The 14,960-nt window shown below is 36.5% G+C and overlaps 1 protein-coding gene across 3 annotated transcripts in view; it reads right to left on the bottom strand.

Moving 5' to 3' along the window:
* The window catches only part of LOC107399785 (rho GTPase-activating protein 20-like), a 65,900-nt gene extending 56,179 nt beyond the window's left edge, over window positions 1–9,721 (bottom strand). For all 3 annotated transcript variants that reach the window (XM_076566378.1, XM_076566377.1, XM_076566379.1), the window contains exons 1-2: window positions 9,605–9,721; window positions 2,563–2,747 (exon numbers count right to left, since the gene is read on the bottom strand). In XM_076566378.1, the coding sequence (XP_076422493.1) occupies window positions 2,563–2,711 (149 nt within the window). In that variant the 5' untranslated portion in view covers window positions 2,712–2,747; window positions 9,605–9,721. The remainder of the gene's footprint in view (window positions 1–2,562; window positions 2,748–9,604) is intronic.
* Between the last annotated feature and the right edge of the window lie 5,239 nt (window positions 9,722–14,960).

Below are 14,960 nucleotides of genomic sequence, written 5' to 3'. Positions count from 1 at the left end.
AGAAATTCTGTTTAACCTTCTATGGAACCACCAGGTTTCATTTTCCCTGAAGGATAGCACAATTTTTGTTTATACTACTAGCTATTCCCCACTTCCCACCAGTGTTTTAGTGTAGATCTATTTCATCTGATGTGTAGACAATCCCTATAAATCACAAAATGCACATGTATGCGGATACTCCTTCTAATTACACTGAGTGATATAAGTGAGATAACAGCAATTACGAAATACAAAAGATGACAGGCAATATTCAGCTATATATCTATATAACCTAACCTAACTTATAGAAAGATGATATCCACAATTTAAGAAAAGATCTTGGGGCTCTCTCTCAAACACTTCAAATATTTCCAATATAAATTGAAAATATGAAAAAAGAGAAATAAAAATACTAGCTAGTTCTGGTATGGAAAATAAGATACACAGAGAATGGCACAGACACGGACATCTTACTAAAAAGCTCTGTAAATACTTTCTTCAAACCAATAACCGAGGCAGTGATTCATAAGTTTACAAACCATGGAGGCATGTATGTCAACTTACTGAGCTCTGATGAGAGCTAAGGTCTGGGTAGAGGAGTGAGGTGAGTAAAGGTGGGTATGGAGAGACAGGATGAACTGCTCTTGTGCAAACCAGTGCAAGTGCTGCTGTGTGGGTGTTCAGGGCAGCGGGTCTGTGCACAGGACCCTTCTGAGTGCAAGGGTTCTGCTGGAGAGCTTCCCACTACATAGAGAAAATCCATATTTAATACCAGCCTGAGAATGTGAACTCAAAAATAACATATGCCCACAAGTCTCCTCTAATTCTGATGGTCTAATGAACCATTCCTCTCAGGTTGTCTGTAGATACTAAGACTGAAAAACTGCTACACAAACATTCAGGGATACCAGAGTTTACACTGTCATTATCTTTTACTACAAACGATCAATGTTCTTTGGGAGTATAAATGGATCTTTTCAAACTAACTTGCATACCCAATAGTATTAAAAATCCATATTCATATAGTTTTAATGCACAGATAACATCAGATTGTTGTTGGAATAAAAAGACGGCAAGAAGGCCAAATATCTGCTCACTCAACTTATTTCCACAGTACGTTAAGACCTCTGTCACCCCAACACAAGGAGGTAGAGATGCTGACTGACAAACGTAGGATATGTATTTTAAGATGGACTCCAGTACTATCAACTATTGATCAATTTAGACATGTCTTCATGCAGGTAGCTCTCTAGAGGTAAATACTAGGCAATCAAGTGCCAAAACATCAGATTAGAAACAGACCTGACAGTGTGTTTGTAACTAGATAAGACTGATTTCTTTCCTTAAAATGTTTTAGTAAAAAGAATTTCTGTCTGCATTTTCCATTTGTTCTGGACAATATGAAGTTTACTATGTCCTTCAACAGCCAGCTCATGTCAGCACAAGACCAAGCTATGGGTCTTACTGAAAGGTGGCCACAAAATTCTCCACGGGCCATCCCAGGAGAATGGATTTCCTGGCCCGACTAGGGCCTACAAAGTTGGTGACCACACACTCCCCCATCCACAGGGCAGTCAGCAGGATGATGTATTTTATTTTGTAGGTTATCTTAAACCTAAAATAGGAATTAAAGAAGATCTATTAGTTTGCTTCTTAAACAAGGGAACAGTGGGATTAACAGAAAGACCCAATTCTTCCTTTCCCAGAAAAAGCAGGACTCACCCATCTCTTTCACTGCAGACACAGATCAGCAAATGAACAAATGCACCTTGACAAAGCAAAGGCTGAAGGAAGCTTGCCTAGGGGAGATTCTAAATATACCTTTTCCATGTGTGCAAACATCTATGGTCTGTTTATTCAGAATGTTAAATGCTAAGTATACATTATGCTGTGCATTTGAAACATAGTGCTCTGAAAAATTATTCATATAAAGACAGGAAAACAATTTAAACACTACTTCAATAAAAGGCTTTCTTAAAACCTATGTAAGTAAATTGTGTTAAAGCCAAGGCCCTACATTCTGTACATAAGTACTTAATGGGCACCTGCCACTTATGAAGAACATTGAAAATATTTAATTTTCAAATAACATCACCTGAACTCTATTTGCCACACTTTCTAGATCAGGAAATGTCATAATGGCTAATAGCCATTTCTATTGGGACTGTATGCTTATATTAGGGGTGAGGGGATAAATTATGTAAACTTGTTATCAATAAATCTACAGCTACCTTGAAAATATATAAAATGTACCATAACATGCCTTTTTACTCAAACACTTGCTCATCTGTTGCCTAATGTGTTTCTTCCTCTTAATAACTGGATCTACCTGACTGTGACAATGACTTTCTAAAGTGGAGGGATTAGTGACATGTGCCACCAATCACGGATGCTTCAGTAGATTTTTGACTGATTCTCTATAGGGTCACAGGACAGACTAAGATCTCAAGAAACTGTTGAATAAATAAGGAATAAAAACATTTGTAAGCACAGAAGTGTAAAAATCCTTTTGATTTGTTTTACAATCAGGGTTGGAGATAATACAGTCTTTGATAATCAATAAAATATAAAGTAAATACATACCGACTATTAGTCACAACCAAGAAGTCTCTGTACAAATGGAGATGACAATTCTTACTGCTACAGCCTCTTCTGAATTCTACCGGTCCATGAAACATCAGGTATTGAATATTCATCTCACCAGCTACAACTTTCTCATTGACAGTTTCCATCAAAGTAGAGAGGCTTTTCCTGTTACAGGCCAAACACTAACAGAACAGATAGTCAATAGTCAACAAAATAACTTAACACAAAAGTTGAGGAGTTACATGAAATTAATCATGAAGTTTCAATTCTTATAGCAGGGCTCCACTGAGTAACAGTTTTTAAACATACGGAATGGATAAGGACATTTAGGAAGTTGTACTAAGAACAGATTCAAGACCTGGAATTTGAAGAGTAATATAGAATGAAGGAAAAAGAATCAGCACATCAGTGTAACATTGTGATAAGATAAATGGCCATATTACAAGTAGTGTATAATAGTTGTGTCAAAACTACAGCAAGTCCAAGATATGTAGCAATTAAGAACTGGCCAACAGAGTAGCAACATGTAAGCAATTGAGAACATTAAGCCAAAGACAAACAAGATCTGTTGAATGACAGGAAGACTTTCATAAAGGACCAAGAAGTGCAGAATTTTCCTCAAAGATCCCAAATCTCTGATTCCTCCAAACTATGAATATGTCAGGTGGGACAGACATCATGCAGATGTCACTGACATTATGATCCTGAAGCCCATCAGTTCTATTCTCGTCACCTAAGATACAATAAGTCATAGTGATCAACCCAGATACAGTCAGACAACTGTCACTCTAGGGAAAGTCAGATTTTAAGAATAGTAGAGATTCAACCTGCGGTTGTTGTCTGAAGTGGAGTGGAATGCATGGGAAGAAATACAGTTTCCTCTGAGGAAACCACAGTACTCAGGTGACCATCCTCTGTAATAATCAAATTAAGTTCAAACTCTGAAGGAGGCAAGAATCAGATCCTTCTGAGTCTCCAAGGAAGACTGCAGCCCTATAATAACCTTGAACAACCTGTTCCACCATGAGTATAGGAACTATAAAGTCCACCTGCCCTACTGTCTATGTAATTGAAGCTTAGCAGTGCTGTTTTCAGTGATTAAGATTTTAACGATTGTTAAACATGTATTTCATAGCACTTGGAGGGAAGTTGGCTCTGTTGCATCAAATGCCAAAAATGTGGAAAAGGCAGAAAATAGATTTTTTAAAAAGTTGAAGGATTTTAAAGAACAAAGCTTGTCTTATTTTGAACAAATTGATACCCACATGCAGACTTTTGGGACTAAAGACTTGGCTATGGAGCACTCTGATAGAAGTTAAGATCACTAAATTAAAGCATTATTTCTTTAGAGCATGTATGAATCATCCTAAGTTCATATTGTCAGCAGTAATAATTGTACATATACTGTGCATAAACAATCTTAGGAACATGTAATTAAGGCTCCAGGAAAAGATTCTAAGTATTTTATGTCTTTAGTCAATGATATATCCCTATTAGAATTGTGCCTCTGACTATGCAGAACATACAGTTTTAAAATCATGACATTAAATATTTAGTCAAAGCCATCTGAAAGAAATGTGAAAATAATGGTATTCTGTGCATAACATTCTTATATTAAAAATCAATGTAGGTAGTTCTAAGAGGCAAGTTCATAGCACTAAGTGCCTACATAAAAACTTGGAGAAATCTAATAATAGTAACTTAACTTTCCAGATGCTCAAGAACAAAAGGAAGTAATCACACACAAAGAAGTATATGTACAAAAATAAACTCGGGGATGAAATCAAGAAATTAGAAAAAAAACAACAACATCAGAGTATAAAGAAATAAATGAAATAGAGTTGCTTATTTGAAAAAACCAAGTAAAACTGACAAACTTCTATCCAAATTAACTAAGACAGAGAGATAATATCTCTATTAGATAGGGTTTGTATTACTGTGATGAAACACCATGAACAAAAAACCAAGTTGGGGGGGAGGATTTATTTGGCTTACACTTCAGCATTGCTGTTCATCACTAAAGGAAGTCAGGACAAGAACTCAAACAGGGCAGGATCCCAGAGGCAGGAGCTGATGCACAGGTCATGGAGGGGAGCTGATTACTGGCTTGCTTCCCATGGCTTGCTCAGCCCACCTTCTTATAAAACCCTGGACCATCAGCTCAGAGATGGCACCACCCATCATGGGCTGGGCCCTCCGCTACTGATCACTAAATGGGAAAATGCCTTACAGCTGAATCTCATGGAGGTGTTTCCTCAACTGAGGCTCCTTCCTCTCTGATGACTCTAGCTGGTGTCAAATTGAAACACAAACACAGTCAGTACAATATCAAAATTAAAAGAATTAGAGATAAAAAGGATATATAACAACAGACGTGGAGGAAATCCAAAGAATCATAAGAACATACTTTAAAAACCTGTAGTCCACCAAATTGGAAATTAAAATAAGTGGCTAATTTTCTTAATACGTATGAGAAAGTTAAGACTAGGTAAGTAATTTAAACAGACTTATAACTCATAGTGAATTAGAAGCAGTCATTAAAAATCTCCCAACCAAACAAAGCCCAGGGTCAGATGGTTTTAACACAAAATTCTATGAATGTCAAAGAAAAGTGAAGTCTAATACTCCTCAAATTATTCCATAAAGTAGAAAAAGAACATTGCTCAATTTTTTAAATGATGTCATACTTACCCTGATGACCAAACAATTCGAACAACAAAGAAAGAGAATTACACACCAATTTTCCTTATGATCATACTTGAAAAAATACTCAATAAAATTCTTGGAAACTGAACCCAAGGACACATCAAAAAGATCTTCCCCCATGACCAAGTAAGTGTACTTCATCCCAGAGATGCAGGGATGGTTCAACATATGTATATTGACAAATGGGATCTATGATATAAAGAAATTCAAAGACAAAGCCAGGACAGGAACTCACTAACAATTAGATATAGAAAAGGACTCTGGCACAATCCAACACACCCCTTCATGATAAAGGTCCTGGGGAAATTACAGATACAAGGGGCATACCCCAACATACTAAAGGCAGTTTATGGCAAACCCAAGGCCAACAACAACTTAAATGGAGAGATATTCAAAGAAATTCCACTAAAATCAAGAACAAGACAAGCTTGTCCACTCTCTCCATATCTATTCAACGTAGTACTTGAAGTCTTAAATAGAGTAATAAGAAAACTGAAAGAGATCAAAGGGATATAAGTTGGAAAGGAAGGAGTCCAAATATCTTTATTTGCAGATAATATGACAGTAAAAATAAGTGACCCTCAAAACTACACCAGGGAGCTCAGACATTGATAAATGTTTTGAGGAATGTAGCAAAATACAAAATTAACTCACAAAAACCAGTGACACTTCCTATATACAAATGACAAATTGACTAGGATAGAAATCAGGAAAACACTATCTTTCAAAATAGTCCCAACTAATACAAAATACCTTGGATTATCTCTAACCAGGCAAGAGAAAGACTTGTATGATAAGAACATCAATGCATTGAAGAAAGAATTTGAAGAAGACATCAGAAAATGGAAAGAAATCACATGTTCATGGATTGGTAGGATTAATACATTTAAAACGGCCATAGTACAAAAAGCAATCTACAAATTCAAGGTAATCCCTATCAAAACTCCAACACAATTCTTCACAGATCTTGAAAGGACAATTTTCAGCTTTATGAGAGAGAGAGAGAGAGAGAGAGAGAGAGAGAGAGAGAGAGAGAGAGAGAGAGAGATAATCAAAAAATCCCCAATTTCAAGTTGTACTTCAGAGTTAGATTAATAAAAATAGCATCATGTTGGCAAAACTAAACAAAACAGACACGTTGATCAATGGAATCAAATGGAAGATCCAGACATAAATCCAGACACTTATGGAAACCTTGATTTGATCAAAGAACCAGAAATATACACTGAAAAAAGACAACATCCTGCAACAAACAGTCTGGTCAGACAGGAGGCTACCAGAAGAATCCAAACAGATCGATGCTTTTCCCTTCAGAAAATTCAACTCCAAATGGATCAAAGACCTCAACATAACATTAGATACACTGAAGATGATATAATTATAGAAGAGAAATTGGGGAATAGCCTTGAACTCACTGGCATAGGAAAAGACTATCTGAATAGAACACCATCAGCACAGGTACTAAGATCAATAATTAATAAATGGGACCTCATGAAACTGCAAGGCTTCTGTACAGTAAAGAACTCCATCATCCAATATTCCAATAAAACTTATTGGAATAAGTTTTAACAATTGCACATCCAAAGAAGGGCTAATACCCAAAATATATAAAGAATTCAAAGAAACTAAATATCAAGAAAATAAACCAACTAAAATATGGGGTACAAATCTAAACAATGGATTGTCAAGGGAAAACTCAAATGTCTAAGAAACAATGTTCAAATTAGCCATCAGCATAATGAGATTTCACCTTATACCTGTGAGAATTGCTAAGATTAATAAAACAAATGGTGGCTCATCCTGGCAAGGATGTTAATGGTATTAGTGGAATATCCATCTATTGCTAGTGTAAAGTACAAAGTTTTATAGACACTGTGAAAATCAGTGTGTTGCTTCCTCAGGAAGATGGGGATTGACATACCACAATATTAAGCTATATCACTCTTGGGGCATATACCCAAAGACTGCTTTATCTTACCAGAGAGACACTAGCTCAGTCATGTTTATTGCTGTTCTATTCATAATAACCAGAAATTGGAAGCAATCTTGATTTGGCTCAACAGAAGAATAGATAAAGAAAATGTGGCACATTTACACAATGGAAGATATACAGCTGTTAAGAAAAATGAAATTTTCAGGCAAATAAATGGCAAAAGAAAAAAAAATCATCCTGAATAAGGTAACCCAGACCCAGGAAGAGTATATGATCAGACTGCTATTCACAATTACTTAAGCATTAATGTCTGTATAAAAGCTACTAGAGTAATATTCTACAATGAAAAAGAGAGGCAGAAGCCAAGAAAAGGCTTCAATTAGGTAGCTGTTCAAAATTTACAGGCATCATTAAAATCAAGGAATGGAAATGTACAGTCACAAAATTTTGAAGAGAATGAATTACTAGATTAGAAATCCCATTAATCTATGCAATGTAGCTACCTAAACAGTATATTTGTATATACACCCACATAGATGTATATTCACCCACATATTTACCTAATTTTCTATGCTTCATTTTTCAAGAAGGACTCATAAATATAATACAAGGACTGAAGCAAAAAGAACAAGAAGGGGTTAAAAAAAAGTAGCTATCCCAAAACTGAAAATTTTGACAAAGTATGTGAACAAGTAGTTCAAATTTAGTTACATGTTAGCATAAAAATTCAAGTGGACGAGGATTCTTAGAAAGTCATTCGTGCATAAGTATTGCTCAAATTTTAGAAATAGGTGCTGAAGAACACCAAATAGTTTTGAAAACATCAAAAGCTTCCTTAATACAAGAGAGTTTCAAGAACTGTGGATGAAATGTGACCTCTATCCTGTGCTGCTCTATGATCAAAATAGTTAAAACAAGTTGACCTCCAGCAGCAGTTCATTCTATGTTGACAGCGAGAGAACACTTTGCCTGTTAGGATACTGTTACTCGTGGACTGAAATGCTGAAGAAACCCCTCCCCCTATTTTGTTTTTTGCAAAAATCAAGGTATATTCTTGGGTTTCCTGGTTGACCTCAACAGATAAACTGAGCTGATAGTTTTAGTTCAGAAATGATCTGAATGTAGATTTACAGTCTACGTGTACAGCTGGCTAAGTGAGATCGCTTTCACAGTTCTGCATGTATCCCATCGGCTCCCCATTAGTGACTGAACTCTTAAAACTGGTATTGTAACATTATCACAATGTTTTGCGCCAATTTTATAAACTTTACAGTGCAATATGTGTTCCTTTTCTGAGGCAAACCAAAGGTATATTTCTCAAGGTTCTGCTGCTAACAGCAGCGTTGATGGAGGATTTTTTATACATTTGTAATAGATAGAAATAAACCAGAAAGAAAGAAGAAAAAAAAGTGGTGGAGGAAAAGGTGAACACTGCAAGAATACTCAAAAGGGCTGAGAGTTTCAAACGCCAAGAATGGCTTTGCATAGTAAATGGAATAGAACAGCTCTGAACTATAGCTTACTTTTCCTGGTTTGGTCTGACAGAATGATTGAATGCTTTTGTACAAAAATCAGAGCCTTAAAAACAAGGATTTGGTGAGATTGTAAAATGGTGTGCCACTTTGGCAAAACAGTTTGGTGGTTGGTCAAAATGCAAAACATTGTTACTCTGTTACTCAACAATTCTACCCTTAGGAATATATCCTCAAACTACTGAAAATGTGCACCTATGAAACATGTACATGAAAGTTTATAGCAGTATGTTGCTAATAGTAAAAAAGTTAAAACAACTCAAATAGCTATCAAATACTGGAGAGAAATAAAATGTGGCTTATTCATACAATAGAATATTACTAAGACATAAAAATGAATGAGAAACTGACAGATTAAATGACTTTGGTGAACCTTCATAATTTCATTTGTAGATCTTTCCATTTCTAATATATAAATACATTTGGGATTATAAATTATAAATGTACTGCCTCCTGTCAACATTGTATGTTTCTATTTGATGATTTCTGTCTCAAACATTATATGGAAATGTTTCCAAGTATTTTCTGTATTAACTGTGAATGAATAGAACAAAATAAATTGCCTGTGATGGAAAAAAAAAATAGTTAAAACAACTAGACTGAGCAAAACATAAAACCTCCCCATAGCTCCAACAGCCATTTTAAGAGAATTACATTTTCCTACCATGTACTTCAGAACATTCCTCCCCTGACAGTATAATGTCTCCTTTATTTAGAGGACAGCACTTAACATTATCCTAAGTAACTTTTCATGAAGCTAGAGCTGAAGTGTAAGCATTAGTTCAAATAATCTGGAGGAATCAAGACAAAACATCTCCTGAGAGCACCAGTCTAGCCTAAGGATAGAAAGTGGATATTAGAAGAATACCTTTTCAGCAGAGCCTGGAATGGAGAGTCATTTGATGGACTTGCAATTCTCTTTTTCCTCTTTGGTACTAAACACCAAAGACAGCTACAGCAGTTGGCAGACCAACTACTGAAGTCTGAGGAGTCTGCAGTAGTCAAGGTGATGTCACTGTGATGTCAGAGTTCTGAGGCTCATGACAAAACTGACAAAATGGCACGTGCCTTTGCCTCACTTGTTTTTAATCAAGACATAATTTTAGATTCAAAAATAGTTTCAGGGATGAACAGGGATGCTATGATTACACAAAATTGTGCAATAGAGATATTACTATTCATTCGTATTAAAAGTAACCTGTATCTTCAAACCCTAGTGCACTATAGTATCTATATATACTAGACTATTTTCTGTAGCTCACTGTTTTGAAGTTTGAAAGTGTAAAAGTAGTCTGTCATTTTGGTTTCTGTCCACTCTAACCTTGATTATGTTGCATCACATCAAATGGCATTCTTGTTAGGGGTATGAATGAGACAACATGTGGTGAAACATGAGCCAGACAGTGAAACAGGCTTACTCTTGTTCTCCATCAATTATGCTCGTGTATCTACTATAAAGGTCCCACTAAATCAACTTCAATGCCTTCAAAGGTCAGCACTTGCAATTACAGGGTGGCCTCCTTGTGAGTCCTATCTCTCAAAAAAAAAAAAAAAAAAACACAACCATCTCTCATCATTGCCACACTGGGGGTTAAGTTTCAACACATCAGCCCATGGGAGTAAATGACTCAAGTCATAGACCCAGTACAGTTAAGATTAGGACATCCCCACTACAACAACGGTTCTTTATATTATTTTTTTCTTGTTTATGAAATTTGATTGTTTTCATTGAAATAAAAATGTATCACTTTCTCTTTTCCTCCCTACATTCCTTGCCATCTGTCCTCACTTAAACTCCTCCCATCCCTCCTCACTCTCAAGATGATAATCTCTTTTTTCTTCTATTATTATTGATTATATACAAATATATATTGTGCATTGCATTTGGATTGAAAATTATATTGTTTAGACTCCTATCTTCTCTAAAATCCTTCTTTCTTTTAAATTTGCTACCTCTAAAGCAACAACTTTTTTGGCATTGGCTTTTGCCAATGAGGAGATGATTAGAAAACCCAGTCTTTTGCCCAACATATCTCTTAAAGCTGTCTTCTTTAGTACCTATCATGCTATGAAGTTATTTTTCAGTCTAATGACTCTGTTTGTCAAAGAACTCACATGTATGGTAATTATGTCCATGAAGGCAGGAGATTTCAAGTAATACTTACAGTACCATTGTGGTCAATTTCTGTCAGAATTTAGCCATGTATCTATCAGTATCAAATCCCACATGTGAAGTGACATGGAATGGGAAAATTGAAACCCTGTCTTCATTGCTGTCTGTCTCAGATGTTCAGAGTTAACAAAAGGAAAATACTGGATTTATGCATGTGTGTTCCATATGAGTCAAAAGTCGGGGGTTTTATGAGACATCAACATTTACTTTTTGATATAGGAAGGATGGATTTTTTTATGGGTTGCAGTTTTTCTGTTTGCTAATAATTGATGGAATGTGACAGATTATTTTATAAACTAGGTAAAATATTTTCCATTAATACTTTTCAGAGTAGTTCTTTACAAAACTTAGAGCCAGCTCCATGATTATCATCTTCCTCATATGGTTGCTTGTGTTCTGTGTCCTTTAACTTACCTATGGGCTATTTCATTGTATCCTGAGAGACCGTGACATGGTCTTTATCTGCATCTGAGAGGACCAAGCAGACACCATAAGAGCCTGCTCAGTCTTCTCTCAGAGATCAGGCCTCAATTTCAGTTTCCTGAAACTGAGCAAGCAGTTTCTGAGAGAGCCACCAACAAAGGACAATTCATCTCCAATACTCTCGACAGCAAAGTACATACAGTACCAGGCCTGAACTACAGTCAGCAGATAACCAAGTAAGGACAAAGCCTGGGACTTGTCCAGACCTGCTCCAAAATGGAAAGCTGTAGCCTTAACCAGACTCTAACTAGCCCTAGGCAATTAGAACTTACTAATATGATTGCCACTTGCAGGTGAGAATGATTTGTCCCAAGTGTGGGCCAGGTAGGACACAGGAAATCTTTTGAAAACAAATGTTTCTTTTATAAATGTAGGTGCTCTTGTATTGAGGGCATAAATGTTCAGAATTGAGACTTCGTTCTGACGGATTTTTCCTGTTATAAATATGAAATGTCCTTCTTTATCTCTTTGATTAATTTTAGTTTGATGTCTATTTTGTTAGATATTAGGATAACTACACCAGCTTGTTTCTTAGGTCCATTTGATTAGAAAACCTTTTCCCAACCATTTACTCTGAGGTAATGTCTGTCTTTGAGGTTGAGGTGTGTTTCTTGTATGCAGCAGAAGGATGTATCCTGTTTTTGTATGCATTCTGTTAGCCTGTGTCTTTTTATAGATAAATTGAGCCCATTGATATTAAGAGCTATTAATGACCAGTAATTGTTAGTGTTTTGGTGGTTGCAGCTAACTTCCTTGAGTTGGAATTTTCCTTCTAGTACTTTCTGTAGTGCTGGATTTGTGGATATGTAATGTTTAAATCTGGTTTTGTCTTGGAATATCTTGTTTTCTCCACTTATGGCGACTGAAAGCTTTGCTTGGAATGGTAGTCTGGGCTGGCATCCATGGTCTCTTAGTATTTGCAGAACGTCTTGTCCAGGACCTTCTGGCTTTCAGAGTTTCCACTGAGAAGTCAGATATAATTCTAATAGGTCTGCCTTTATATGTTACTTGACCTTTTTTCCTTTACTGCTTTGGGTTTGTTTGTTTGTTTGTTTGTTTGTTTGTTTGTTTGTTTGTTTGTTTCAAGACAGGGTTTCTCTGTGTAGCTTTGAGCCTTTCCTGGATCTCGCGCTGTAGACCAGGCTGGCCTCGAACTCACAAAGATCCGCCTGCCTCTGCCTCCTGAGTGCTGGGATTAAAAGCGTGCGCCACCACTGCCTGGATCCTTTGCTGCTCTTAAGAGTACAGGTTTTTGAAGTATGACTTAATGATTCTATGGATTTCTTCAGTGTCTTTTGTTATGTCTCCCTTTTTATTTCTGATTTTGTTGATTTGGATATTCTCTCTGTGCCTTTTAGTTGGTTAGGATAAGGTTTTGTCTATTTTGTTGATTTTCTCAAAGAACCAACTCTTTGTTTCATTCATTCTTAGTACTGATCTCTCTGTTTCTATTTTATTGATTTCATCCCTCAGTTTGATTTTTTTCCTGCTGTATGTCTACTCTTTTTTGGCTGTAGTTGTTCTTTTCATTATAGAGCTTTCAGGTGTGCTGTTAAGTTGCTAGTATGAGATCTCTCCAAATTCTTGACAAAGGTGCTTAGTACTATGAACTTTCTTTCCACTTAACGCTGCTTTCATTGTGACCCATATGTTTAAACTTGCTGTGCATTAATTTTTTTGAATTCTAGGAAGTCTTTAATTTCCTTCTTTATTTCTTCCTTGACCCTGTAGTAATTCAATATATTTTTTCAGTTTTCAAGACTTTGTAGGCTTTCTCTTGTTTCTGTTTTTGTTGAAATCCAGCTTTAATTCATTGTGCTCTGATAGGATGTAGAGAGTTATTTCAATTTTCTTGTATCTCTTAGACTTTCTTTGTGACCTAATATGTGTTCAATTTTGGAGAGGGTTCCATTAGCTAATGAGAAGGAAGTGTATTCATTTGAGTTACAATGTCTGTTAGCTCCAATATTTCTCTGTTTAGTTTTTGTCTGTATAACTTGTCCATTGGTGAGAGTTGGGTGTTGAAGTCTCCCACCATCAATATGTGAGGGTCAGTGGGTGATTTAAGCTCTAGTTGTCTTTCCTTTCCAAACAAAGGTGCCCTTGTGTTTGAAGGATAGATACTAAGAATTGTAATGTCATCTTAGTGGATTTATAATTTGATGAATATGAACTGCCCTTCCTCATCTCTTTTGACAAATTTTGGGTTGAAGTCTATTTTATTAGATATTAGAATAGCTACATGACCTTGCTTCTTGGAGCTATTTGCTTGGAAAATCTTTTTCCAACCCTTTATTTTGAGATAATTCTTGTGTAACATTAAAAGAACCAGCCTTAATATTATACTTCCCAGGGGCTCAGGAGAGAAAACTACAAATGGTAAGGACTATTTTCAGGAAATAGAATCTCAGCACACAGAGCTCTTTAGTCCACTTGCTTTAATCCCTCTGGGATAGAATCCTATCTACATAGCTTTAGTTCCATTCTTGTGCTTAGTTCCTTTCTTGCCTGATTTCTCTTTACCTTTATCTACTGTTCCCTCTAAGTTCTATCTTAATTCTCTCATCTTAATTCTGCCTCATCTAGGTCCTTCTCATCTCGTTATTACCCAGCTAGTACTTCGCCATCTGACTCTTCCTCATCTTCCATCTCATCCACACATTCTCTCTGGTCAAAATCCTCCTTATCCCTCTCAGTTCTCCATCCTCAGGTTCTCCCCTCCTCTTTTCCTCTCCGTCTCCTTATACCTCTAAGTTCTATCTTTCTTCTCTGAAAATAAAACTGTCCTTTTATTCCTTTGGCCCTTATCTCTCCAAGCCATCTCTGCTCCTACCATTTCTGGCAAGTGCTCCATCACTAGGCAACTTGGCTAGGCAACTTCCATCACAGCTAGATGCACATGTAAGTTGGAACCCTTTAGTTCTGAGTTAATTGTTAAGGGTGGATCTAAAGCTAGAGATAAGACTTTAGAAAGCAGAAAGTTAAGCTTAATTGGCACATCCACCGGGCCTTCTCAAACAGGTAGTCTGGATGCTTAAGTCTGTTCTTAGAGAGTATAGAGGTATCTCTGATAAGGTACTTTCCTCCATCTGGGGATGGACCTGGTGGATGCTGCCAATGATGATAATTACAGGGAGGCTAGAACTGGGGTTCTGCGTGTGCATAGCTGTCAGCGCAGAAGGTTATCTAAATATTCCTAGAAGTGGTTAGGTAAGGAGTTAGAGGACTATAAAGTTAGTAAGGCTGTTAGAAAAGGAGGGTCCAAGCTAAATTGTGTGAAGCTATTGCTTAAGTTCCACCTAACATAGGCGGTGTCTCCTTGAGGAATTTACCTTAAATCAGGAGACTAGCATGTGATGGTCTGGACTGTTAGTCCTTGAATGTGGCTAAGGGAGATACCTGATTCCAGCTCTAAAAGGAGAAGAAACGGATGGGCCTGAGGGAAGGATGTCTTTCCTGGGTGGTTCTCTAAATACCTCAAACATATATGTACAAATAGTGATCAGTCCACACTGTTAGCAATTCTCAGGAAAAAAATCAATTGGGAAAGTTATAAAGGCACACATGA

The sequence above is a fragment of the Peromyscus maniculatus genome, chromosome 3, assembly GCF_049852395.1.
Source record: "Peromyscus maniculatus bairdii isolate BWxNUB_F1_BW_parent chromosome 3, HU_Pman_BW_mat_3.1, whole genome shotgun sequence".
In the NCBI taxonomy this organism is placed as follows: Eukaryota; Metazoa; Chordata; class Mammalia; order Rodentia; family Cricetidae; genus Peromyscus; species Peromyscus maniculatus.
The sequence above is the reverse complement of the archived record's forward strand: the minus strand, read 5'-3'. Positions and strand labels throughout refer to the sequence as shown.